The sequence below is a fragment of the Bison bison genome, unplaced genomic scaffold (assembly GCF_000754665.1).
Source record: "Bison bison bison isolate TAMUID 2011002044 unplaced genomic scaffold, Bison_UMD1.0 scf7180017864304, whole genome shotgun sequence".
Classification (NCBI taxonomy): Eukaryota; Metazoa; Chordata; class Mammalia; order Artiodactyla; family Bovidae; genus Bison; species Bison bison.
Window position 1 is genome coordinate 2,243,150 of NW_011494876.1, and position 26,486 is coordinate 2,269,635.

At 44.5% G+C, this 26,486-nt stretch overlaps 1 protein-coding gene across 3 annotated transcripts in view; it reads left to right on the plus strand.

Moving 5' to 3' along the window:
• The window catches only part of ADAMTS9 (ADAM metallopeptidase with thrombospondin type 1 motif, 9), a 163,607-nt gene extending 137,820 nt beyond the window's left edge, over nucleotides 1–25,787 (plus strand). For all 3 annotated transcript variants that reach the window (XM_010851525.1, XM_010851526.1, XM_010851527.1), the window contains 10 exons: nucleotides 412–585; nucleotides 3,193–3,387; nucleotides 4,963–5,095; nucleotides 5,302–5,396; nucleotides 5,511–5,605; nucleotides 5,700–5,833; nucleotides 7,626–7,717; nucleotides 12,706–12,810; nucleotides 22,290–22,384; nucleotides 24,277–25,787. In XM_010851525.1, coding sequence (XP_010849827.1) covers nucleotides 412–585; nucleotides 3,193–3,387; nucleotides 4,963–5,095; nucleotides 5,302–5,396; nucleotides 5,511–5,605; nucleotides 5,700–5,833; nucleotides 7,626–7,717; nucleotides 12,706–12,810; nucleotides 22,290–22,379 — 1,113 coding nt within the window. In that variant the 3' untranslated portion in view covers nucleotides 22,380–22,384; nucleotides 24,277–25,787. The remainder of the gene's footprint in view (nucleotides 1–411; nucleotides 586–3,192; nucleotides 3,388–4,962; nucleotides 5,096–5,301; nucleotides 5,397–5,510; nucleotides 5,606–5,699; nucleotides 5,834–7,625; nucleotides 7,718–12,705; nucleotides 12,811–22,289; nucleotides 22,385–24,276) is intronic.
• The last annotated feature ends 699 nt before the right edge of the window (nucleotides 25,788–26,486 follow it).

Consider the following 26,486-nt stretch of genomic DNA (forward strand, 5'->3'; position numbering starts at 1 on the left):
GTGGGCTGCCATTTCCTTCTTCAATGCATGAAAGTGAAAAGTGAAAGTGAAGTCGCTCAGTCGTGTCCGACCCTTAGCGACCCCATGGACTGCAGCCTACCAGGCTCCTCCATCCATGGGATTTTCCAGGCAAGAGTACTGGAGTGGGGTGCCATTGCCTTCTCCTAAGTACAGGCAACAGGGCACAAGAGTTAGAGCCAAAGGATTAGACCCCATATGGAGTCACGTGTGTTCTTTTCAGTTACATTGTTAAGTTACGAGGGTAAAATAACGAGTTCTCTGATAATACACTCAGCTATCTCCCAATCTTAAAGAGTATATAGAAAGGAAAATAAATTATCACAATAACAAGACCTGAGAAATCATCTGTTATTCTTCCACATCACCACCTGTTTTGTCTGTCTGTAACAGTGCACCAAGACTTGTGGTGAAGGCTCCAGGTACCGGAAGGTGGTATGTGTGGATGAGGACAGAGGTGGTGAGGTTCACGGCGTGCACTGTGGCATGAGCTCACGGCCTGTGGACCGCGAGAGCTGTAGTCTGCAGCCCTGCGAGTATGTCTGGATCACAGGAGAATGGTCAGAGGTATGGTCTTGGGGGTTCTGGAACCGCCTTCAGGCAGCGATGGCCTAGGGGTGGCAGACTGATGAGGGCAAGAATGGGGGAGATGCACATCCACCTGTTGGTTCTTTCCCTGAGAACTGGAAGCCCTCAGACAAGTCCCTCAGCCTTCTGGGCTGGAGTCCTACATATGCAAACGGAGAGGTGCATGAGACGGTGTCCAAGCTCCCCTCAACTCTAAAATCATGTGAGTCACCCTGATGTCCTGTTATTATCATTAGGAAGGAATTCTTAGAGGATGGCTCTAGGTGCCTGAAGAAGGTTAAGTATAAGAAAATATCTTAGGGGACTTTCCTGGCAGTCCCGTGGTTAAGACTCTGTACAATGCAACAGGTATGAGTTTGATCCCTCGTCGGGGAACTAAGATCCCCCATGCTGCAGGGCACAGCCAAAAAAAAAAGAAAATATCTTAGCATGAGGGAGGCAATAAGAAATGGTGGGGACTGTGACAAACTAGCACATGGTGTATAAAAGGAACAGGTTCTCTTCCCCTCCAGTGAAGGCCATGCAGAAATGTGGGTCCTGTGTTAGCAGAGGTGATCTTTCAGAGTCAATCGTAGGATGTTCCCCACCTTATTCCTCTCTCCAACCCCCAGAGATGAGAGCCTCTTACACATCAGAACTCTGGTGTGCAAAGGATAAAGGAAGCCAGAGGCACTCAACATTTTCAGGATGCTCTTAACAGCTACTGAAGGGTGTGTATTCTTTTCAGAGCTGTGGAGGCCTCTGGATAGAACTTGACTGTTTGTGGAGCTCCCTTCCATTGCTATAAAAGACTACCTCCCAGCTCATTCCCCACATAAACGGGGATTCCTATTGCTCCTGTTTGGTAGGGGAGAAGGGTCTTAGCACCTGCCATCTCAGACGTTCAGCCTTTAATGCAGACTGAGGTCAAGGCGTGCATTTTAGGTACTCTAAAATACCCACAGCTTGGACGGACGCCATTTGTAAGCCATCTGCCCATGCATGACATACCTCAGACGAGCCCTGCACTCTGCTGGCCCGGTATCAACTGCATCTTTGGGCATTTGAACAGCAGCAGCCAAAGAAGGAAGAAGTGGATAACAGAGTGTTTCCAAGTCTCAAGCCAGCTGGAAGGGAAGGCGCGAGGATGTTCTGCGTGCCTGTGGCTGGGCTGGCTCCCTCCTCTGTCTGAAACCCTGTCAAGGGGAGCCTTCCCCCTGGAAATGCTACAGGAGCAGCCAGCCATGTGGCTTAATGTGATAACTCAGGAGACAGCAGGAAAAAGAGACACTGGTTTTAATAGCAAGTGAGAACTGATGGAAGCTATGGTTGTTGTCGTTGTTTAGTAGCTAAGTTGTGTCCGACTCTTTGCAACCCCATGGACTGTAGCCTGTAAGGCTCCTCTGTCCATCGATTGGATTTTCCAGGCAGAGAATACTGGAATGGGTTGCCATTCTCTACTCCATAGGATTTTCCCTGACCAGGGATCAAACCTACATGTCCTGCATTGGCAGGCAGATTCTTTACGACTGAGCCAAGAAGCTATGATCCCTCACCCCGAGAAAAGCAAAACACACCGCATGCTGCATACAATTTCCAGGGTTCATCTGGCCCCTTCTTTGACCTTGGGAATCCTGAAACCCTAATTTTGTGTAACTTTTTTACAGCGAGTGGCCAATTATTTGATGACTTTTCCTAAAAGTATCATCAAAACTAAATTTGTTGGTTGATTTCTGTTCTCTTTTTAAAATAGTATATTATATAAATTATGTAGCTGAGGAAGTTGAACACAATCTAGAAATCTTACCAATAACCAATTAGATGTCCCATCACCGAAGGGAGCTGGGACACCTGTGAAAAACTTCTTTTTTCTCCTTTTCTGGATTGTCTGGGTATTTTTAAGTGCCATATAATTATGGAAAAAGGCGTAAATGACTGCATGATTTAGAGAGAGAGTGAAAGAGAAGCAGAAAGGTAATGTTTAAGTCAAGATACTGGATTGGCCAAAAAAGTTTGTTTGGACTACAAACCTGAACGAACTTTTTGGCCAACCCAATACATAGCCAGGGAGACAGGAGACAGGAGGGGTTGAGCAGAGGGCAGATGGGCCAGCAGACCATCGAGTAGGGAAGGATATTGTCCCACAGTCCTCTTTCGGCAAAGAGCCTGGATTTTACACAGAGGGCATCTCCAGCTCTCTCTGCATCTCACCGGGTCACTTCTCTGACGCAGTCATGGTAGGTTCAGAAAAGTGTGATTTGTCCACCCTTGTAGAGCTGTGAATGCTGTAAGTGGACCCAGAGACAGCCGGAGCGCCTCCCCCACCTGCTTCTCACCTTGAAAATCCAGAGCAGGGGCTTGAGGTGCCCCCGATGGAGGACTGTTTGGGGGCGCATATGCAGTAGCAGCATGGATCCTGGAAGGCTCCTGTAGGGCTTGCACATCCCCTGAGTGCTGTGGGCTGCTGCTTGTAGTGCGTAAGAAGCTAATAAAGAGAGCTCTCCACGCCGTTGTCCCAGGGTCAGCATTCGATGTGGAGGTCAGGGGCCTATTGTGGCTGCCCCCAGGCCCTGCTCCAACCTCTGTTCTCTACCCGCCTCTTCCCAGTGCTCAGTGACCTGTGGAAAGGGCTACAAACAAAGGCTGGTCTCCTGTAGCGAGATTTACACCGGGAAGGAGAATTACGAGTACAGCTACCAAACCACCATCAACTGCCCAGGCATGCAGCCGCCCAGTGTCCAGCCCTGCTTCCTGCGAGAGTGCCCTGTGTCGGCCACCTGGAGAGTGGGCAACTGGGGGAGTGTAAGTAGCCAACTGGGTGGTCATGGTGGCAAGCTGCTGGATCTCAGATCCTGACTCAAACATACCTTACCTGAGCTGTCCTAAGTGACTGCCTCCCAGGAGAGCCCTGGGAGAGAAACAGAAGTTAGCATCGTGAAATGCGCTGATAGGGAAAGAAAGCTTCTCTGATTGTTGGGTCTGGTGCTTAAAGCAGGGGCCGGGGGGTGGGGATGGCTAGCCCTGAAGCCATACAGCCTCCATCTGATTCTTGGTTCTGCCACTTCCCAGTTGAACAGCCTTGGTGGTGGTGGTTCAGTCACTCAGTTTTGTCTGACTCTTTACAACCCCGTGGACTGCAGCATGCCAGGCTTCCCTGACCTTCACCATCTCTCAGAGCTTGCTCAAATTCAGTCCATTGAGTCAGTGGTGCAATCCAACTATCTCATCCTCTGTCGTCCCCATCTCCTCCTGCCTTTGATCTTTCCCAGCATCGGGGTCTTCTTCAATGAGTCGGTTCTTTGCATCAGGTGGCCAAAGTATTAGAGCTTCAGCTTCAGCATCAGTCCTTCCAGTGAATATTCAGGACTGATTTCTTTAGGATTGACTTGTTTGATCTTTGGACAAGGTGCCAAAAGTTCATGTCTGTTTCTTCCCCTGCAGAATGGGTTATGAAGATGAAATGAATATTCATGCATAAAAACCACTTGGGTTATAATGACACCTTTTTAAGTTCCACATGTTTGACCACAATTTAAAATTAAAAAGCACCCAGAATTCTTGTCTTTCCCCTAATAAAGGTTATAGAAGTGTTCACTGTTGTAGCTTCTGTTGCTAAGAAGCCTATTTGTCCCTCTGGATCAGGAATTCTTGGTTGAGTTAGGATTACAACAGGTAAGAATATTTGAAATTGAAACTGCCATAGAAAATTGCCCCAGCCTCCTGGCTGCTGACTATGAGACTTTCACTGATGTGAAGTGATGATCAGGCAGAAGTTTGGGACCAGTTGAAAGTCGTTAAGGTTTCAATCTTGGATCCACCATGACCTTAAACAAATTTCCTCACATTTGAGCCCCAATTTTCCCTCTGTAAAAATAGAATAAAATCCCATGAATGGAGGAGCCTGGTAGGCTGCAGTCCATGGGGTCACCAAGAGTTGGATGCTTAACTGAGCGACTTCACTTTCACTTTTTACTTCCATGCATTGGAGAGGGAAATGGTAACCCATTCCAGTGTTCTTGCCTGGAGAATCCCAGGGACGGGGGAGCCTGGTGGGCTGCCGTCTACGGGGTCGTACAGAGTCGGACACGACTGAAGCGACTTAGCAGCAGCAGCAGTACTATCTCATAGGGTGATTGCAAGGCTTAGATGAGAAAATTATTAACTTCTCATATGCTTGAATACCTATGTAGGTACATAAGTACATATGTACAGGCATGTATGTATAGAACTCAGCACAAAGACTGGCCCATAGGAAGTGCTGTCCAAGTATTGGGTATTTGTTTTCAGCAGCAAACCTCTAAGCTCTGAGCTCCATGCTTCGGGAAGCCCAGTCCCCCAGGTTCCACAGACCCATCACTGACCCTGCTCTGCTTACAGTGCTCCGTGTCTTGTGGCGTGGGAGTGATGCATAGGTCTGTGCAGTGTCTCACCAACGATGACCAGCCCAGCCACTTATGCCCTGCTGACCTGAAGCCAGAAGAAAGAAAAACCTGCCACAATATCTATAACTGTAAGTCAGCAAACCAAAGCCACCTTTCTGGATCTTGAAGAGCAGGTCTTGTTGTTGATGCGCTTGCCTGCCCTTTTCTGGAATAGAGAATTTATTTTTGAGACATTGGCTCCCACACTGACCAATGTGCACATGAATGATGTAACCAGTCCCGTTGGCAGCCACTGCAGACTCACAGCTCATGCTCATGGATCTGTGTATTCTAGGCGAGTTGCCCCAGAACTGCAAGGAAGTGAAAAGGCTGAAGGGTGCCGGTGAAGATGGGGAATACTTCCTGATCGTCACAGGAAAGCTCCTGAAGGTACTCGTCCGAGCTCAGTCATTATCCCTGCACTGCTTTCAGAGCCAGCAGCCCTGGCTGTCTCGGTCCCATTTCCGAGCCTCCCTGGCAGGTTTTGTCTGGTCTGTCTTTCAGGTCTTCTGTGCAGGGATGCACTCTGACCACCCCAAGGAGTACATGACACTGGTCCACGGCGACTCTGAGAATTTCTCTGAGGTTTACGGGCACAGGTAGGAGAGCTCCAAACTCAGAAGAGCCCGGACCACCTGGAGGTCCCTAGAAACGCCTCCCCATCCTCACCAGAACCTTCTCTCTGTCTTATAGGTTGCACAACCCAACCGAATGCCCCTACAATGGGAGCCGACGTGATGACTGTCAGTGTCGGAAGGACTACACAGCAGCTGGGTTCTCCAGCTTCCAGAAGGTCAGAATAGATCTGACCACCATGCAGATCATCAGTAAGTCCCATAGCACATTCTGGGGCGTGTGTCCGTGGGTCTTTCCATTCAGGCCCTGACACATCCTGCTCAGGGGTTGGGCTGAGGCCCAGAGGGTACGAAAATGAACTTACGATCCAGGGATGACAACCCTGGTCTAAGCTGCCTGAAGGTGGGGTTTGCTCCACCTTTGATCACTGTGGTCCCCCCAGTGCCTGGAAAGGGCTGAGCAGTGGGCAGTGCTCCATCAGATTAGTGACAAATGAACAGAGGAGACAGAGGCACATTAAAGGGGTGCCATCATAGTGGGGAAGTCAGGGCAGTGTCTCCCAAAACATGACATCGTAGTTGAGACCTTAAGGCCAAGTGGGAGTGAGCCAAGTATTGAGTTAGGCAGAGCAAGCGTGGGAGCAGAAATTCTGAAGGACGAAGTTTTAAGGGAGCAGATGCAGACTCTGAAGCTACGAAATTTATGTAGCAGCATTCACCCCACCCCGGGTTCCCACCAGCAGTGTATACACACGGGCACATGCGCACACACATGCACACGTGCGGACACACACACACACACGAGCATAAAACTAATTTGCTCTGATGGCCGATTTACAGAAGAAAAATGGAGGACAGAATTACCTATTTTTTAAACTAGCCTGCCTGTGGGCTGATTTCATACTCTGGCCGACACTGCATTTTTGTTAGGGACATTAATCATAGGAGTGGTTAAAGACAGCTCAAATATCCCAACCTGTTCCCTCGAATGGAGGGAAAACAGAAATAATGAATAATTAAGTTTTTTTCATTAACATTGTTCCTGTAATCTTGCCTTGCTTTCCTTTGGAGGTAGATTACACTTGATTTGTACCAAGATATTTTTAATTGCCTTCAGCCAGACTGATGAGGGCTAAGGGCAGAGTCTGCAGTTTCCCACTTAAATACTGCCCCAGCTGAGACCCAGAGCTTCCTGGTGCTGAAGCTGGAAAAGGCAGGATGGGGGACTCAGATTTCCCTCCCACAAAACTGCAGAAAAGATTGAGGCCTTCTCTTGCTATTCCCAAAAGACAAAGCAGAAAGGTTTAAAAAGCTGCCTCCGGTCTCCAGTCCCCACCAGATTTTGCAGGATTCTCAGTCTGTCTCCTCCCAAGCTGCCTTCCCCATTCTCCCAGCTGTTCTCAGGACCTACACGAGGGTTAAAAACATGAGCATTGTTTTTATTGGCTTTTTTAAAAACTACAAGTTAGCCCCAAACTTGAGAAACTGCCATTAATATTTTCAAGATGTGGGTTCTAATTGCTCCACATTTTGGCAACTAGGCTGCCTGGGCCACAGGAGGACAGCTGAGCCTCGGGGAGGAACTGCTAAGTAGCTGGAAATGCTTGGTTGGCTGATTTCCCCAGTCCTGCAGCCTCCAAGGCGGCTGCCGTCTACAGGAGGTTCACAATCATCCAATTACACTGCATTTAAGCGAGGTGATTCACACAGTTATTTGTATAGGAATCGAGTCCAGAGTCATCTGAAACCCCTTTTTTTGGCTTCCATACTGTGAGGAGACAGACAGTGCTGGTAAAACCCAGGGAAGGAAGCTCTCGGAACCACAAATACAGTGACTGGGGGAGTGGGGAGCAGAGCAAGTGTACATCTGGATCCATTTGCTCACTAATCATATTTTGGATTGTTTTTTTTAATTTCCCATACCCTCTTGTGACTTCTCTAACTCTTCTTCTTCCCTTCTGTCTCCTTGTTAATATCCTGTCCAAACTCTTTCTCCTGCTCTCACCTTTCCCCTCCCTTCAATCCTTTGTCCAAAACCCCACAGCCACTGACTTACAATTTGCCAGGACCAATGAAGGACATCCCGTCCCCTTTGCCACTGCTGGGGACTGCTACAGTGCCGCCAAGTGCCCACAGGTACGTGCCAGGGACACCAACCCACCGCCCCCAGGGACCCACACCCCTCCCTGGCCACCCTGCCCCCACCCTGGGCTGCATCTGTTTCTGCAGATGTAATCATAATGGCAGCTCTAGCTGCAAGGCAGTTTGGCCACCTGTATCCAGGCCTCACAGATGCTCCAGCCTCTCAGCTCCTAGGGGTGCTTCCTAAGGAAGTGGTCACGGCCACGAGCCAGACTTCTGCATTCAGCAGAATGCATCAGTGATCATGGTAAAAACTTAGAAACAAATCAGATATCAGATGGCAAGCTTTGGTTAAACAAATGATGATGTTGGTAAATGTTTAATGATTGGCTCTCCAAGGGATGGAGGCAGGGGGAAGCAGTGGTTTGTAGCATTTGCCCCTTTCTGGGGTGTCCGTTTTCTCCCTGACTGGTTTCAGGTCGTCAGTGTCCTATCACAAATAGGAGAATTAGGGAGAGATGGACACGGTTGTTTCTCAAAAGGCAGTACAAGCAGATGCCAACACTCTGCTGTCAGACGTTAAAAATTCTGAATATTGCATGACACAGAAAACCTGTCAGTCCAGTTTCCACTGCATAAGTGTGCAGTGTCTGGACCAAGAAGTGCAAAGCTGTCTCCTGGATTCTGTCTCCAGCAGAGCTGCTCAGTGGCCGTCTTACCCATTCGACAGTTGTGCAGGTTTTTGCCTCCTTAGAGGTGTGGCTTGTTCATTTGACTTGCCTTTTGTAACAGGCTGTTATAATCATCCTTGGCTCACTTTGCCAAGTAGGTATCAGTCTTTGCCAGAGGCTTCTGCAAGGAGAGGACAGGACACACGTAATGAATTAGGTGATTCTGGACAGAAGATCCTGGCCCGTTTTTTCCGCTGGTTTACATGAGGTCTTTATAAAGCTGTTGTCAAACTCCATGTTGGAAATCTTTGTGTTGCTGTGAGCCTTCACAGGTTCTAGGAATTGGGATTGGGAGATGCTCAGAGTGCCAGCCACTGCCTCCCCAGGATGCATTTACACACAACCAGAGACCATCCAAAGACAAACACATCTGAATTTTCTTTTAACGACGTGTTTTCTCAGCCCCAAGCTTTAGAAAGTATTGCTAAACATTTTAGAGCAGTGAAAAGGAAGCTCTCAGGGGAGAAAGAAAATAAACAAAGGACAGAATGTTAAAAGGGGCCTTTTCTCCATTACCCAGGAATTGAAAAACTTTTGAAGTGCGGTTTCTTTAGAGCACTTGATGACTTCAAACACCCCATTCGTTTGGGTTGCATTTAACAGCTTATAGATTGGCTGTCCCTGCCCTTTTCAAATGCCTCAGGATTTTCTTGTTTCGATATGTGCATCTTTGGTGAAACTTAAGTAAATGAGAGGTAATTTGCATTTGATTATTTTAATAACTCAGAGACAAAGGAACTGATTGATTTGCTAAATCCTGACACTAATGCAGTTACTAAGTGAGAAAAGTGAAGCCAGTATGAGGCTAACTTGTATTCTTTCCAGTCCATTCTTTAAATCGTGTCAGATACTTTTAGAATTAAATTCCTTAGAAGTTTATTGAGCACCAACTATGCTGATGAAAGGCGGGAGTTTTTCAAATCACTTTTCCAGGGAAATGCCTGTAGAAAGCAGGACTGTGCAAACTACTCTGGAGTCCTGCTTGTCCTCTGATCTGTGACTGCAGAGATATCAAAGCAGAGCGATGCTGTGTTTGACAGTCTGCTTCTTTTTCCTCCTCATCCACTGCTGTTGCTTTAAGGATCTATGTATCATTAAGGGTGGGTTCCCCAAGAGCCCTCGCAGCCAGAGTGCATGTTGTTATCCTGATCACAGTGCGTGTGGCGTTATTCTTACTGCTGGTGTTATGAGTGTCTGCTGAGTGTTCACTACACGTGAGCCACTGTGCTCAGCATTTCTAAATCAGGGTAGCATGTAATCATCCGCAGCGTTCTGTGAGAATGCGCCCTTTTTCCAGATGAGGCAGCTGAGAGGTGTGGAGAGGTCAGGTGATTTATCCAAACCCACGCTGGTGCTCTGTAGAGGCCAGATTTGATGCCAGTGCATCTGAGTCCAGACCCATGAAAGCAGACGTGTCTGGCTGGTCCTGTTTTCAGACAAGACTTGTACAGCATACACCCTTGTCCAGCAGAGAACAAAAGCCTCCCTTTGTCAAAGCTACATCTTTTGCTGACCTTTCTGGAATATCTAGTGTATGCATGCCTTAATCACCTTTACTCTTAAATCAGCAACAGGAGATAGTAGCTAAAACTGTCATGCCCTTTAGAACCCTGAAGATAAGGCCTATGGGGACAGAGAACTGGAGCTGGAAAGGACAGTAGATCTACGCTCCACTGATGACAGGCAACTTTCAGAGTGCTAATTATCAACTAGGATGCTGGCTAAAAATGCAAATCCCTGACCCTGAATAGGCCAGAGAGAGAATAAGAACAAAAACTTGTTTATCACCTGCTCTGAAAGGGCAGATCTAGCCAGCATGTAATCCGCTCAGCTACGTGCTCAGACACTGAACCCGGGGATCAGCCTGACACATCCTGGGGCTAGGAACTTGCTCCTTCTAAGGACTTTGACGTCAAAGCATATCACGTCTGTCTTCTGAGATGTAGGCTTGTCAGGTAGTCTTCATGGGAAACAGGATAAGGAAGAAAAGAAGAGGGTATCCTTGGCAATAGTGAGGGCTGGGCATTGTGATCAGTGTGGATGCCCTCTGCAGGGGAGGGAGGTTAGGAAAGTAAGAATTGGCCAGGTGGGCGAATGCAGCATCCAGAAGCCAATGTCTAAGGAGGCTCGGCAAGGAGGGTTTTGAGCATCCGGTGTGACCACAATCACAGATACCTGGGTATTGAAGTCACTCAACATGACAGCCACTAACATCTGCATAGTACTGTCATAAAACCAGTTCAAAAAATATTTTAAAGCATCACCTACTCTCTGCCAGGTAATGGGCTAGGTGTGTCATATCTTCTGCATTCTGTCTTATTACCCATTTACAGATGGCCTCAGGAAGGGTAACCCATTTGCCTGAGATCGCACTAAAGGCAGAAGAGTCAGGATTCTAGGATAAATTCCTCCCCCTGACCACAGCACGACTGATGTTTTGGGCTGGATAATTCTCTGTTGTTGGGGACTAGGCTGTGCCTTGTAGGATATGTAGTAATAACTCTGGTCTCTCTGCATCAGCTGCTGGTGGTTCACACACCCACCAGCTGTGACATGGCAACCAAAAATGTCTCCTGAGGTTGCCAGATTTCCCATGGGGGCAAAAATGTCCTCTGATGGAATCCACTGATTTAGACTGCACTAAATCCTCCCTTCACCTCTGTGAATAGGAACGCTCTTTGTTCCCAGTGTACAGACGTAGGATTTAAGGCCCCTAAAGAGTTCATAAACTGTTTAGCATTTATGGAACCAACATGGAGAGGAAACCTCCAAGTTACACCTGATCCTGGAAGTCTTCATGGAAGAGCTAGGAAGTAATATTGATATTTATTAAGACTATATCAGGGTTTTCCGAAGGCTCAGCTGGTAAAGAATCTGCCTGCAATATGGGAGGCCTGACTTCGTTTCCTGGGTCAGGAAGATCCCCTGGAGAAGGGAATGGCAACCCACTCCAGCATTCTTGCCTGGAAAATTCCATGGACAGAGGAGCCTGGCAGGCTGCAGTCCATGGGGCTGCAAAGAGTCGGACACGACTAAGCGACTAAGCACAGCAAGACTATATCAAGTGCCTCGTCATATGTTACAAACCATAACTGATATAAATAGGCAAAGCAATGCCAAGTCCCACCCCTCAATAAGCTTACTGCTATAATAGAGAGAGAAAACTAGCACTTACAAAACAATAAGAAAATGCAGGACTAATACCAATATTTTTGAACATCTGTTAGGGACCAGCCATACAGCCCTCAGCTAATTTCATTTAGTCATCACTATACTACTCTGAGGAAGGCACTCTTACTATTACCTTCCATTTTACAGATGGACAAACTGAGGTTCCTGCAGGGTAAATCATCTGTGCACATGAAAAAGCCGGCTTTACACATAGGTCTGGTTAGGTGTGAGCCTCCACCTCACTACTCTGATGTATTTAAGACCATTTTGACAAAAAACTGTGTCCTAAGACTCAGAGAGGAAGCTTTCACCCACTGTCTGCAGTTCTTGCAGAAAGCATACTTTTTACTCCCAAACTGCTCATGAATCTATTTAAGATGCCTTTGTGGAGTCATTTTTGCAAGAGAGAAATACACAGAGACAGATGGAGAAGGCAAGAAAGGCTCTCTGCTGCCCTGTCTCCTTGGAAATAAAAATGGAAACACCCGAGGCCACGCTTGGAAAGGAATCCCACAGCGCAGCTGGGAGGTGTGGGTTCCCTGGGCCTGGAAGCTTGGCTGGTCCCTACCTTGGTCCAGCGCAGGCCGCGCGCGCCCTCTGCAGGCTAATCCTGAGAACGCGCCGCTCCTTTGAAGTCTCGCCCCGCTGTGCTTAGGACTCGGCGTGCTCAGCGCGGTGGGGAGCTGAAGCCCAGGAAGCTTTGGCAGCGAGATCTTGTTAAAAAAATTACACTGTGGCATTTTGTTCCTGTAGGAATCTGATAATTGTGAGCAACATCAGGGTTGCTGTGTTAGGGACACAGAATAGCAGTGGTTGAGAGTGAGGACTTTGAAGTTAGGAAAATGTGAGTTGGGCTTTTAGTGTCTCCTGGAGAAGTTAATCACCTTCGCCAGGCCTCCCTGTCCCCATCTGTGAAGAAAATCCCCTTCAGATTGCTCTTGCAAGGATGGATGAGATGATGCATGTAAAGTGCCTCGTTCAGAACCGCCCCCCACCACCACCACTACAAAGAACCCTCAGTCATTAGTTAGCTATCATAATGAATTAATATCTTTCTCCAGGTTACCTTTTTATTGTGTGGGACCTTTGCTCAGGATGTCACGTGGACTAAAAATCTTGTTCACTGGCCATTTATTCCAGGGTCGTTTTAGCATCAACCTTTACGGAACCGGTTTGTCTCTAACTGAATCTGCCAGATGGATCTCCCAAGGGAATTATGCCGTCTCTGACATCAAGAAGTCCCCGGTAAGGGTCCCCATGGCTTGGAGGATGAGTTCTGTTTTCTCCTCCTCTTTCCCTCCCTCTGAGGCTATGATGCTAAAGGAACTTCCTCAAACCATTTTACGAAGTGTCAGGAAGAAAATTGAGGACATAAATGGAAGGTTGACGCGTGGACAGGTGAGTGGAGCAGAGTCTTGCTTACCCTTCTGATGAATTCTTCCCAGAGATGTGAACCGGAGTACCGTGGGAGCAATTAGAAGGATGCCTAACCAGAAAGCCAAAAGCACTCAGCAGCCTCTAAGGGCGTGTGTGGCTCAGATATCTTGCAATTAATTAACCAACATGCAATTAACCTATGCGAGCTTAGGGACAGTGATGTCTGTTTCAGAAGAAATGAAATAATACAAAAAGGGCTGGAAAAAGGAGTCATTCATCAGGAGGGTTTCTGGAGAATGAGAGAAAAACTCACAGGCTCTACAAGTCAGTTCTTGCTCTAAAATCTAGCTGTTCACAGTGGGATCACCCCAGAGCACCTGAATTACCTGGGAGCTTGTTGACAATGAAGATTCTGGGGCCCCAGAGCTTCTGAGCAAGACCGACAGCTGAGCAAGCTCTCAGAGGGACACTCTGAATCCGCTGTGGTCTGCGTATGTTGCTCAGCCTGGGGGTATGTTAGAGTCACTTGGGAAAGTTTAAGATGCACGTACCTGGACCCCATCCAGATTCACTCAGGGAATCTGTGACAGGGGCAGAATTTGAAATTCCCCAGGGGTGTCTAATGTCTAAGGTGGGGCAGGAAGCGCTGCCCTTTCCAGCCAAGAAGTTCCGAGGATGAGGACGAGGGGCAGGAGCTGACCCACAGGCAAATGGGAAACTTACAATGTATGGCCTGTGGCCACAGTCCTGCCACAGCTGTGACCTCTGTCTCAGGGTCTCCTCAGAAAAGTAAGAAATTGAGAGAGAAGAAGAGGACTAGAAAGTGGGGTATTACTCCAAGGTGAGGTTGCCAACAAAATGCAGGATGCCCAGTTAAATTTGAATTTCAAATAAGGAAGATTTTTTAATTTTTTTTTTTTTTTTTTTTACTATAAGCATGTCTAAAACATTGTATGGGACATACTCTTTCTTTTAAAAGAATGTGTTTATCTGAAATTCACATCTGATTAAGCATCCGGTGTTTTTATTTGCTGCTGCTAAGTCGCTTCAGTCGTGTCCAACTCTGTGAGACCCCATAGACCTCATAGCCCACCGTCCCTAGGATTCTCCAGGCAAGAACACTGGAGTGGGTTGCCATTTCCTAAACCCTATCAAAATCCGAATATAAAGAAACAGCTCAATCAGCCTGCTTCCACCCAGGAAGAGAAGAAACATCAATTATAATGTTCCAGAACTATTTCAGAGGTTTTTTTAGCTTCAAGGGTTAAATTTGTGTCTTTGAGGAAAAAAAAAAAAAATAATAACTTTTCTCTTTGAAAGTCAATTAACTCCTTCAATTCTGATTTATCTAAATGGCTATATTGATTGCTTATAATTTAATCATTAATTTTTTTGCTTGTACTGAAAGAAATAAAGAGAACTGAGAGCACACTTGCTGTGCTTTACAGTGGGCCTAGAAATTATGTTCTTATGTTCTACTATATATTATGTTGCAGTGACCAAGAGAGACAAAAAAAAATGCATTGCCTCAAACGTGGTCATACTTAAGCCATGATTATGTAGAAAACCATATATGTAAACAGTGTTGAAACCTTAGTTTCAATTTTGTTAGTGTCACTGCAGTGTTCATCCAGAACCTAAAAGTAATTGCAGCCTGGGGCGCCACCTCGTGGCGACAGTGATCACTGCCCTGCGGAGATGGGCTGATTGTTCCCCTAGCCTTCCAGGGAGGTTCCGCCTGTGCTGAAGGGAATTGGTTTCACAATTGCCTGTCAGAAATTTTTTTTTTTAATCTTGGTGTTCCATGACAGCTCAGAGAGACAGCTCAAAATTAGTCTCAAGGGTCTGTCGAGCACTCCTTATTAATCCCCATGAGCCAGAACTAAGCAATCTGTAGCTCCTAGCAGCCCCCAGAAACGAGGTTTTGTGTGCCTGACCTGCTGTGTGGTCCACAGAGCAGCATCCTCTAGGGATGCTCCATGAAAATAGGCTTCCACAGCCTAAGACACTTGCGGGAAAATTGTATATTTTATTTCCTTCTGTAAGAGTCACAGTAACTAACCATGCATGTATTGGAGGTTGGAATAAAGTGTACAGGAAGGAAACCTGTGTGGTTCTATTGAACCCAGCATTTCCCTAAATCAGTGGTTCTCAAACTTGGGCCAGGACTTGCTAAAACACAGCCAGCCTGGGGAGGGGCCTGAAATGTACATTCCCAACAATTTCCCAGGTGATGCTGATGCCCTGGTCTGGGACCACGTTTTGAAAACCACTGACCTAAGTTAAACCAGTCACAGAGCCTTCTCTTCAAAATCAGACCTTAATTTCCCCAAATTACCATTGTTCCACACAACACACTTTGAAAAGCTGTGTCACATCCTACTCCCACCTTGCCTTACCACTGTCTTGCTTCTGAGGGGCTGAAGCTGGTCTGCTGTATTTTGCACAGATCCTGGCCAGTCCTGATCGACTCCAAACAGCCTTGCTTTGATTCAGTCCTCTCATCTTCACGCTTCACTTTCTTTCACTTTTCTGCCGGGAGCACCAGAAGGAAAAACACAATGGAATCCTCCATTTTCTAAACCTGCTTGGTGATAAACTGTTTTTTCCCCAAGAAAAACTAAAGGAAAGCTCCAGTCATTCAGGGTAAAACTGAATTACCAGAACCACTTGTAGGATGGGTACACGGTCTCACCAACAGGAACAGACCTGGTAAAAAGAAGTCTGTATCAGGTTCATTACTGGCTGCCCGTATATGTGTAGTGGGAAGAATTCTTTTTTTTTTTTAACTGATAAGGATTTTTGTTATTGAAATAACCTTTGTTACTGAAAGCGCCTCTGTTTACTGGACAGTTTACATGCATTCAGTCCCATTCCTCCAGGTTACTCATTGAATTCTTGGGAGAGCACTGAAATCAAAGCCCACAGAAGCCGCAGAGTATAGTGGCTAAGCCTCCAGGCCCTTAAGTCAGATCACCTGACATGCTTTTACCAGCTCTGCCATCGTGGCAAGTTATTTAACTTCTCAGGGGCCTCAGTTTCTTCATCTATAAAATGGGTATCATGGTGGTCTTACCCAGTTGGGTTCTTGTGGAGCAAAAATGAAATAGGGAGAGAAAGCTGTTTGCATGTCACTGGACAGGCAGCAGGGGCACAGTAAGTGTTGGCTGTTAATTTTATCACATTTTCATAGGCCTAAGGCTTGCCATAAGGTTGCAGAATTGGTCACGGTGGTGAAAGATGAAAGCTTGCTTGTGATGGGAGGATGGGATTGCAGCCTGAGCAGAGGTTGAGCCTGGACCTGGCTGGTACCCACCACACCATGTGGATTTTGTCCACACGGGCCCTTCCTCACCCAGGACTGAGGCATATGGGGCACCTCCTGGGTCCAGGCATGGGCTTCTAGACGAATGCTTTGACTGTACCAAGTTTCTGCTCTGTGGGTGAGGGGCAGCCAGACAGAAAGGGGGGAACTTGGCCCACCTGTAAGATTGGAGAGAAAAGGTTGGCATTCTAAGCTCCTTCGCCAGTGACATTCTGTGCTTCCCCAACTCATGAGCGCACTCAGGATGTGAGAAGATCCTCAGCCCCCATCCGGGAGAGTCCCCCCTGCCAGCACTCCCCCTACCCCAAAAGATGCCCATTCTCAGAGCTACTATCTCGCCTTCTGTCCTGGAGGAGGTTCCAGAATGGTCCTCAGAGCCAGGCACAGTGAAGGCAGGTTCCTGTAAGCAGGGTGGGAGGGGTGTCCTTGGGTCTCTGTGCTGCTTTGTGTTCCTAGGGGATGGGACAGGGTCTGAGAGGAGCTGGGAGCCTGTGTTTCTGAAGGCTGGGTGCCTGGCCCTGAGGCCTAACCATCACTGTTTTTCTGAGGAAAGGACTCTAAATCCAAGAATTACTTTGAAATTAAAAATTAAAGTTGTATTACTGTATGGGAGATGGACTCAGTTCCTATTTTTTTTTTTTTAATCTTTCAGTTCATTTACAATCAATGGAGTTTAAGTAGCATGAGAGAAATGTATGTGTGTGTAGCAAGCAAAGAATCAGTTCTTTTTTATCTACTATAAGCTGCGTCCTAACCCACAATTCATTTGTGAAAATTCAATTATCCACCAAGTATAAAAATCATACATTTACTACAGACAAGTGGAGTGAAACTACCTTTTATATATGTGTACATTTTATTCTGTATGATCCCATAGAAGTTAGATATTTATACATTGTGTGTGTGTACATTTGTGTATGTGTGATTAGGACTTTATTTGGGAAAAAAACAAATACTGTTTTTTTTTTAACGGGCAGTTTCACTCCCAGCAGTTCCAAAGAAATGTAAATAAGCACACTTTAATCAAAGATGTGCTGGCTTTCCTAAATTACGTGAATCAACCTCCCTTGGTCATATTGACTGAAGAAATCAGAGAAAAGAGTGAGAAGTATGAACTATAAACTGTTCTTAATGGAACACAGAGTCGCTCATTTTAATTATATGTAATAGCTCAAACTCTGCTAACAAAATATTTGTTGAAAAGAGAATTTTAAAGGACCTGCTTTAATGGAGAAATAAAAATGATTTACAGTTAATGTTTCATTGTATGAGAGTGGGTACTTCAAAAGTGCTGGAAAACATACCTTTTTCTCTGAAATAGTTACTGTTTCCATGACAGTCATGTTTATGCTATTTATTTTCTCAGTACATATATGTTTTATTCTGTACTAGAAATAAGTGTTATTTCAACCTTTACTTAAATGACATTAATAGAGTCCTAGTTAATGAAGTAACATGAACATTGCAGAGTGAGTATCAGCGATTTTATAATTACCCAGACTATTCCTTATCTCCATGAGAACAGGCCGTGATGGAAATTCACACATTAAAAAGCACTATTATGACAATGATCACTAATAATTGAGCACGTACATTAGGCCAAGTGCTATTCTGGGCATTTTTATGCTTTCTTTCATTTGCAGCAAACCTATGAGGGGAGACGTATTATCCCCATTTTACAGATACACCAGAAAACTGAGGTTTAAAAAGGTTATTTAAAGATATGATGCAAGTCTGAGGCAATCTGATCTTTGCTGCTGGGGAAGGAAGAGTTTGGGTGAAAAAAAAAAAAGCTTTAATGAGACAGAAGGCATTTCTACTATGTCAGCATCCTTAAGGCCACCAGACCTATATACTTCAGCCTAGGGGAAAAGTTCCTGGCTAGAGAGCCAGTTGATCTGGCATCAGATCTAGTTGATGATGTCAGACTAGCTCCAGAACTAACATGGGCCCCTAAAACCAAGATCCACTGGGGTGATAGAACTCAGTCTTCCAACTTATTGTTGTGCATGCATGCTCAGTCACTCAGTCACGTTTGACTCTTTGTGACTCCTTGGACAGTAGCCCGCCAGGCTCCTCTGGCCTTGGGATTTTTCAGGAAAGAATACTGGAGTGCGTTGCCACTTCCTCCTCTGGAGGATCTTCCTGACTAAGGGATCCAGCCCGCATCCCCTGCGTTACAGGCCCATTCTTTACCACTGAGCCATCAGGGAAGCCCTCCAAGTTAATCTCACTCATAATCAAAAGCATGCAAATTTTTAAAAGAGTGAAACTTATGCATTTTTTTTTCTTCAAAATTTCTTCAAAACTTTTTCAGCTATTTTTCTTTTTTTAATGAGATTATCCATTGTTTTCAAAAGACTTCCATATTGGGCCATATGAATCAAATATGGCCCAAAGAGATTCTGAAATGTGCACACATGTAAGATTCACACCAGCATTAGTCCCAGTGGAGAAAAACATCTTAGATGCCAAACCTTGTACAGGAGTCAGGGGTGGAGGGTGGCTCATATGACATGGTAATTTACAAACTGGGATATGATGCCGCAGTTACATAAGGGGTTTTTCATAGCATGGGGAAGGATTAAGGGGGCTGAGTCACAGGGCCATTTGAACTGTAGCTCACAGAGAAGAGCGTACTTGTTCAGCCTTCCTGGATTCATTCAACAAATGTGTGTTTAGACCCCTGCTAGGTTCTGGGGACCCTAGTATTCTAACAAGGCACTGGCCTTGCCATCATGGGGCTTACATTCCAGCGGAGGAAGACAGACATAAAGAGAGAACTACCCCATTTTATAGGGTGCTGTGCAGCTGCTAACTTGGTCAGAACGATTTCTCAGAGGAAGTGGCTTCTGGGCTGAGTTCTGAAGAATTTACCAGACAAAAGCTGGTAAATGCACACAGAGTCCAGTTCACACAGAGAGGGAAAGGGCAGAGAGTTCCAGCTAGAGGAGCCTCACGTGCAAAGGCCCTGTGTTAAGAGGCATGTTAGAGGAGCAACCCAAAGAAATGCAGAGGACAAGAACAGAGCAAGACAAATCCAGACAGGTAGGACTATACAAGGCTAGAGACCAGGGTTCAGCAAACCTTTTCTGTAAAGGACCAGATAGTAAATATTTTAGATTTTGCCATCCAGGAGGTGAAAATCATGGATATTACATATATATTTATACGACAAGAATGAAAACAAATTTACACAAAAAATTTAATGATTAAATTCAAAGCAGAATAATAATTGAGTGTAAATTTTTGTTATCCAGAATCTACCAAGGAAATGAATGAAATATTGAGAAAGGATAACATTTTATTTAATCAGTGTTCTCTATTACCAAAATTGCTTCGAAGTGTTTATTTGTTAATGCTGATCTGAAATGAGATGTTCTGCACTTCATCTTTATGAATGTCTATTTTCAGAGATAGGTATTGCCAAACACTAGTCTCGTCTACAACCACATCACTTTAATTGAGCATTTTCATGCCTTGGCAGCTATTGGCGGAATTCCGTTAGATTTTACACTTGGTATTTGCCTTTCTGCACATCATTACATTACAGATGAATCACTTGTACTTGAAGGTGAGATGGAAGCTCTCCTCAGTTACCTCATTAGATGGATTTTGAAATATGAAAATTTCCTTTGCACTTACATCCATGTCCAAAAAGTGCTGCTGAAACTGTAGTTCACACTCACAAAGTATATCCACTATAAATGTATGTGGAATAGCAATAAAGCTTCTCATTTTTAACATTTGACAGATTGGGAAGTGTACAAAGCACCTTAACATGATTTATGATTCAAACAATGTTAGTTGTTATTGAAATGACTTTACCACAGTATAACTTTAGCCTGTAAGTGCAGTTTTTGCCTTGTAATTTTAGCTTCAGTTCATTAAGAAACATTATCAAGTCAGCAGCAAAAGATAATGTCCAAAACCATTAAGTGTTCAATGACAGTGACTGAGAACAGTTCTTCTCATTCAGAAAATTATTTATCCTGTCCCTGAGCTCAAAATTCATGATAAAACTTTACCACTCCTAAGTCATCCAACTGCTGGATGTTAGGATAAGTCAGAGTATTCAACTTCTCGTCCTGATAACCAAATTCCCAAAACTGATGAAGATTAAGTCTATGATAGAAAAAGAAGTTCATTATTAACACCATGGGTTCGATGACACTGGATAGGGTCTTGTATTTTCCACAGTGAATAATCACAGGCTTTAAACATCTTACATTTTCGCAAGCTTTGTAAATCGGTCCAAATAAAGCTTTTCCTTCTCCACACATGGATCTTACCATTATTAGTTGTCAACACATCTTAGCAGATTCCTCTTCAGTTTTTCTGACTAGTGTTTTCTCTATCTCTTTGACATACTGTCGCCCATACTTCTTCCACACAGAGCGTTCATAGAGACTAATTATTTGGTTCCTTCACAACTCAGCATGGTTTCCTCAAACAACTGAAAGAGTATCAGTAAAATCTATTTTCTCATCAAAAACCGCAGGAAACCATTCCAATTTGCTTCGTTTTTAAATTGTTTATTGATGTGGCTCCCAAATGTCATTAAATTTTGGAGCAACTGGTCTTGCCAAAAGGATAACAGTGTTCAACAAATTGATTTTCTCTGGACATATGTCTTTTGCTGTTCCAGTTAAACAAGGTTTCATGAACTCACCATCTAGTAGACTGTTTTCTTTATGTCGCTAACAAACGCGCCACTTGGACGCTTACATCTTTTCATCTTTTATCCTTACTCACTTTGATTTCTTATTTTTGTGAAGAATTACACTATGATGAGATAGTCTAAGTTTTCTGAATTCCTGAGCACTGCTTGCCTGGGAGTTGGGAATACCATGCACATGCTAAGTGTGATGATATTGGTGCATAGCGTCTTCTTTTAGCACAACTTCCGTGTCGTTGTGTGCTTCCCCGTTGGCTCGGTGGCAAAGAATCCACCTGCAATGCAGGAGACGCAGGGGGCACAGGTTTGATCCCTGGGGCTGGGAAGATCCCCTAGAGGAGGAAGTGGCAACCCACTCCAGTGTTCTTGCTGGGAAAATCCTGTGGACAGAGGAGCCCGGTGGGCTACAGTCCATGGGGTTGCAAAGAGTTGGACATGACTGAGCACGCATGTACACAGTGTCATTGCATGATGAATGCAGTGCTTTGCCATGTAAATGTGACAATAGAATAATCCATCCTACTGTACCTTAAAAGTACAATAAAGTCTACTTTTTGTGTCTTTTCTTATTTTGACATACACTGGTTATTTAAAAAAAAAAAGAAAATGTTATAATACTGCAATAGGCATGGCACTCAAAACAGGTTACAGTGTATCACTGTGACTTGTGTGTGGAGTAGCCGTGTGAGGCTGTGAGATCAACCACTCACCCTGCTGTTGTAACAAGAAAGCAGCCAGGACATGAGGAAAGTGAATGGATATGGCTGTATTCTGATACAACTTTATTGACGGGCCCTGAAATTTGAATTTTATGTGTTTTCTACCTATCAAGAAATAGTATTCTCGGTTTGCTGCTTCCCAACCATTTAAAAATATAAACGCTCTTCTTGACACTGGTAGCTATGTCAATAATCAGGTTAAAAGCAAAGCAATTCTTTTGAGTGGTTTCCTTTGGTTCTTGATGAGTAGATAGATTTCTACTGAGACTCTTCAGCTGTGTGTTTGAGGAGAGACCATGCTGAGTGTGAAGGGACTAAAGATTAGTCTCCATGAATGGTCTGTGTGGAAGAAGTGCAGGTAAGGATATTTCAAAGAGGGTGGGAAAGCACCAGGGCCAAAAGACTGAAGTGCACTCTGTGAAGATACAGGCCGTACGAACACGGGACACGCAGGCCATCGCTTCTCAGCCCCTGCTTTAGACCATGGAGAGGATGTTGGTCCCCACTTCTGCTGAGAAGTCCTACCTGCTGTACATACCGGAATGAGTCCCACCAAAGCCAGTTCAAGCCTCGGAACCATAATAGCCAAGCAGGTGGACTAAGATGATGCATCTTTTTTTTGCAGGATGGTACCCGGGTTGTTGGGAAGTGCGGTGGTTACTGTGGAAAATGTGCTCCGTCCTCTGGCACTGGCCTGGAGATTCGAGTTTTATAGTTAAGGTAAGTATCTCTGTCCCTCTCTCTCACACTCTCTCTCTTGCCCTCTGGCTCTCATTCTTTCTGCAGTCTAATGACTAGCAAATGTAGGTGGGTCACTTGCCCCCAGACAGGGGAAGCTGACCCAGTGCTTTTCAGCCTTGTGTCTCCTGCCCATCTGTCCTCGCACGCCTGTGGCCACCTGCTCTCCACCTTGGATGTGCGGTCCCCAGACATCCTGCACCAGGTTCCTCTGCAGTGCTTATTAAAAACGCTGCTCCCTGGGCTCCATCTCTAGAGGTCCTGCAACGTTGAGTGAAGGTGGATCTAGGAATCTGTATTTTTAATGCAGGAAATTCTAATGCAGAAGATTCACAGATCAGCCTTTGAGAAATACTGCCAAGGGTATTACGAGAGTAATATTAATGACAGTCGTTGACCACTGACCATGTGTCAGGCACCATGCTGGGTAGGCATTATTTCTGTGCATCCTCACAGGGAAGCCACAGTCTGGGGCTGTTACCCCCATTCTACAGACGGAAGCTGAGATCCACAACAGTTAAGCGGCTGGCTTAAGTTCACCATGGATTTCCTTGGCAGAACCCAGGAGGGTTCTACCCACAGCCAGTGCTCTCAGTTAATGTATTCTTCTGCACACTTGTAACTCACGATGTGATCCAAGGACTAGCCTGATCTGTATCACATGGGAGCTTATTAGAAATGCAGGATCTCTGGCCTCATTCCAAATCTTCAAAGTCAAAATCTGCATTTTAACAAATGCGCAGGAGTTTCCCTGTTAAAAGTTTGACAGTCCTTGTCGTGACTACGTTATGCTGGCAAGCGCTCCCTCTGCTGGGCAGAAAAGTGAACTGATCACTCTCTTTTCTCATCTCATTGCCTTTCATGTATAAGAGATGAGCTCAGCCAACTCAGGCGACCCTCCTACATCTTCCCTCAAGCTTCCAGCAGCCCATTATCCTTTTTAGGCTCTTCAAGATCCTGGCAAAGGAGTATGTAGCTGACACTTGTGTATCAGTTTCAGTGTTTAATCATCTATATTAAAAATGATGAACTTAAGGTAGAAATACTTCCACTGCAAGAAGCAACAGGGGAAAAAAAAGGAAAATGAAAACAAACTTACTGTCTTAAGTAACTGAGATGTCTAAGCAGAGGTCTGTCTCCAGGCGTGGTTGGATCCTGAGGCTCAGAGTCATCGGGGCTCTTTCTTTCTCCATCCACCAGCAATGCTTGCCTCTTGAGTGACTTCATTCTCGGGCAGATCATCTCCTCCACACCATGGTCCCTGGCAGTTCTAGGTTTACATCATCTTTACATCTCATGGCCCTTAGTAAATGCTTACCTCTGACATCTGTTTTGCACAAGAACTCTAGCTCTGATTTGTCACATGGCCATTTCTGAACCAGTCACAATATCCAGGAGACTGGGATCATGTACCCACCTAGAGTCAGGTGACTGACAGCTTCATTTGGAAGAGGGATGGTTGCCAAAGGACCAGAAAGAGTTTGTTATCAGAAAAGAGGAGATGGAATAAAGGAAGGTGCAGTCAGGAGATCTCCATTTGATTTGTATTATGTATATTTTATATCTAATAAAGTGTATTTTATACACATCTTATGAGTAGTAACATTTGAATGAGCATATACACATAATATTTGCATGTCTGTACCAAAGGACTAGAAGGAAATACACCAGTATATGAAGAACATTATCTCAGGCTGGGGGAATCACAGACTGGTGGCTTTTTATTTTATTCTTATATATCCTTGAAATTTCCAGTTTCTTGTAGCAAGCATTAATTTAAGTTCTATATGTAAAAATTTCTGGCTTACCTGTTCTTGACTTATGTCATTTGAGACAGAAGATTTACATTTCCTGGTTGGTTCCTTTGCTTTCAGGTGCTCAGAAGAGGAAGCCATTATGGGATGGATGAAGGATAGTGATGAAATACCTCCACCTTAAAATTTGTGTGTGTGTGTGTGTATGTGTGTGTGTGTGTGAGCATTTGTGTGCCTGTGTGTACATATGCATATATATATACTTATATACACATACATATGTATATATGTGTGTGTGTATATAAATGTGGAATAACCTAATGATGTAAAGTTTAATATTTATGTTTGAAATTATTTATTGTGATGTAATATTTTTGTACGTAAAATGATTCTATTATGACTGCCTTTCACATTATTTCGTCCCCTGCAGTCAGACCACTGCATTTTACGTACTCTACATTATATGTAGTGCTATGACAAAAGTGATCCTTTATTATCACGGTACACTATTGTTTACTTTCTATCTGTAAATGTTTTATGTTACTTTTTTTTAATTGTAATTTTTTATAAGAAACAACTTAGCTACCATCAAGGTGCTACGAGAGTTGTATGAGGATATTGTCGGCATTTCTAGGAATGTGTCATTAGCCAATTGGTAATTTAGTGATGTCACAGATTGCACCAGCTATTAATTATGTTAAGTATCTATTCAGTTTCTTGTGATCTCTGGGAAAAAAAAATTGCTGCCTTGGTGCTAATATTGTGTGTATTTAAGTGATAATCAGGCTCAGAACTGTAAACACTTTTAATAGAAGGGAGAAGCCGAAGGACAACTTTCAATGGACAGAGTCACTTGAATAAAATAAGACCAATTGTTTACCCTTGTTTTTAAACATGGCTTCTTGGGAAGAGAATGGGACTTTGTTCTTGTTGTTATTCTTATCAGTACTTTGCTTCAGTTAATGGTGCCTTCGTCCCTCTGGTTAAAGAGAGGGTCCTTCAAGCAGCTTCATTACAGAGTGACATTGAGCCAATGAGAGCCGCTCAGCGTTTTGCCAAGATACTCTGAAATGGTGTCTATGTCAACAATTGCGACAGAGGATGCATGGGGGGGGCGGTGAACTTCAGCCCCCCAGCACACCTGGAGAAATCCAGAACCGGAATCCTAGTCATCAGGATTGCCTTTTGCATGAAAACTTTGGCTGGTGACTTAGCCCCTTTGAGCCATGAACTTTAAACCCTGTCAGTGTCCGTGGCTGCTGCAGTAATTGGCATTCAGGAATAAAATGAACTATGGAGTACAAGATGCCTGAGTCTTTCTTATCTTTGGATCCATTCATCTGTGGAAGTCCTGTTTGTTACTTCTTTCCAAAATGGAACTGCCAAAGCCATGGTCTTTCTGCCCTTCCAGCCTGATGGAAGAAGAGTCATCACCCGTCAGATACTCGATTTGAGAAACCTTCCCACTTCAAGAGCCAAAGAGATTAGGAGAAACCTGTCAGTATTCTCCAAACCCACACAAACTTCAGAGTGCTCCAGGAAGTTATATTCAATGTATGAATAAGTGTTATTCTCCTTTATTAATACATTGTGAAAATATACTGCGAATAAATACCATGACCACATCCAAACATTTGTGTTTCACGTGATTTCTGGACACGATTCAAGATGGGATGAACATGCCTCTAGTTTTGTTTTGTTTTATTTTTTCTAGTTTTTAAGATTACCATATTGAGAAGAAATGCAGGCTTTCTTAATCGCATTGATTGCATTTGCCATTCTGGAGACAGATAAAGAATGAGGACTGTCTCAAGGTTTGTCTTTTCACCACTTAAATCAGTTAGTGGAAGTGGTTATTCTGAAAATCAAACAAAGAAACCTCTTGTCTGTGCAATGGGGAAACAAGTAACCAAACAGAACAGAAAATTTAAGTGAGATTTGGGGGCTTAATTGTTAATTTTCATGTAACAACATTTCTATTCTAGAGACTGATTCCTGGAAAATGAGAGCTTTCCAAAGAGATCTAAAGAACAGCTAATAGTAAGTGAACATCCCTGTATGCAGGAGCCTTTACTAGATTGTTTTAGTTTGTTCTCGAGCAGGTAATAGACTTAGCATCATTTTTTGAAAAAGCAGACAGAGCCTTTGAGATGCAGATGGGCCCACATTCACATACAGTGAGTAAGTGACAGTCTCAGAAAGAACTTTGGCTCTGATTGGGTTGCATGGCCACTTCTGAACGAGTGACATTGTCAAGAGGGCTGGGATTATGTGCCCTCCTAGAGGCAGGTGATCAACAACTTCAGTTGAAAGACCAGCTATCCCAGAAA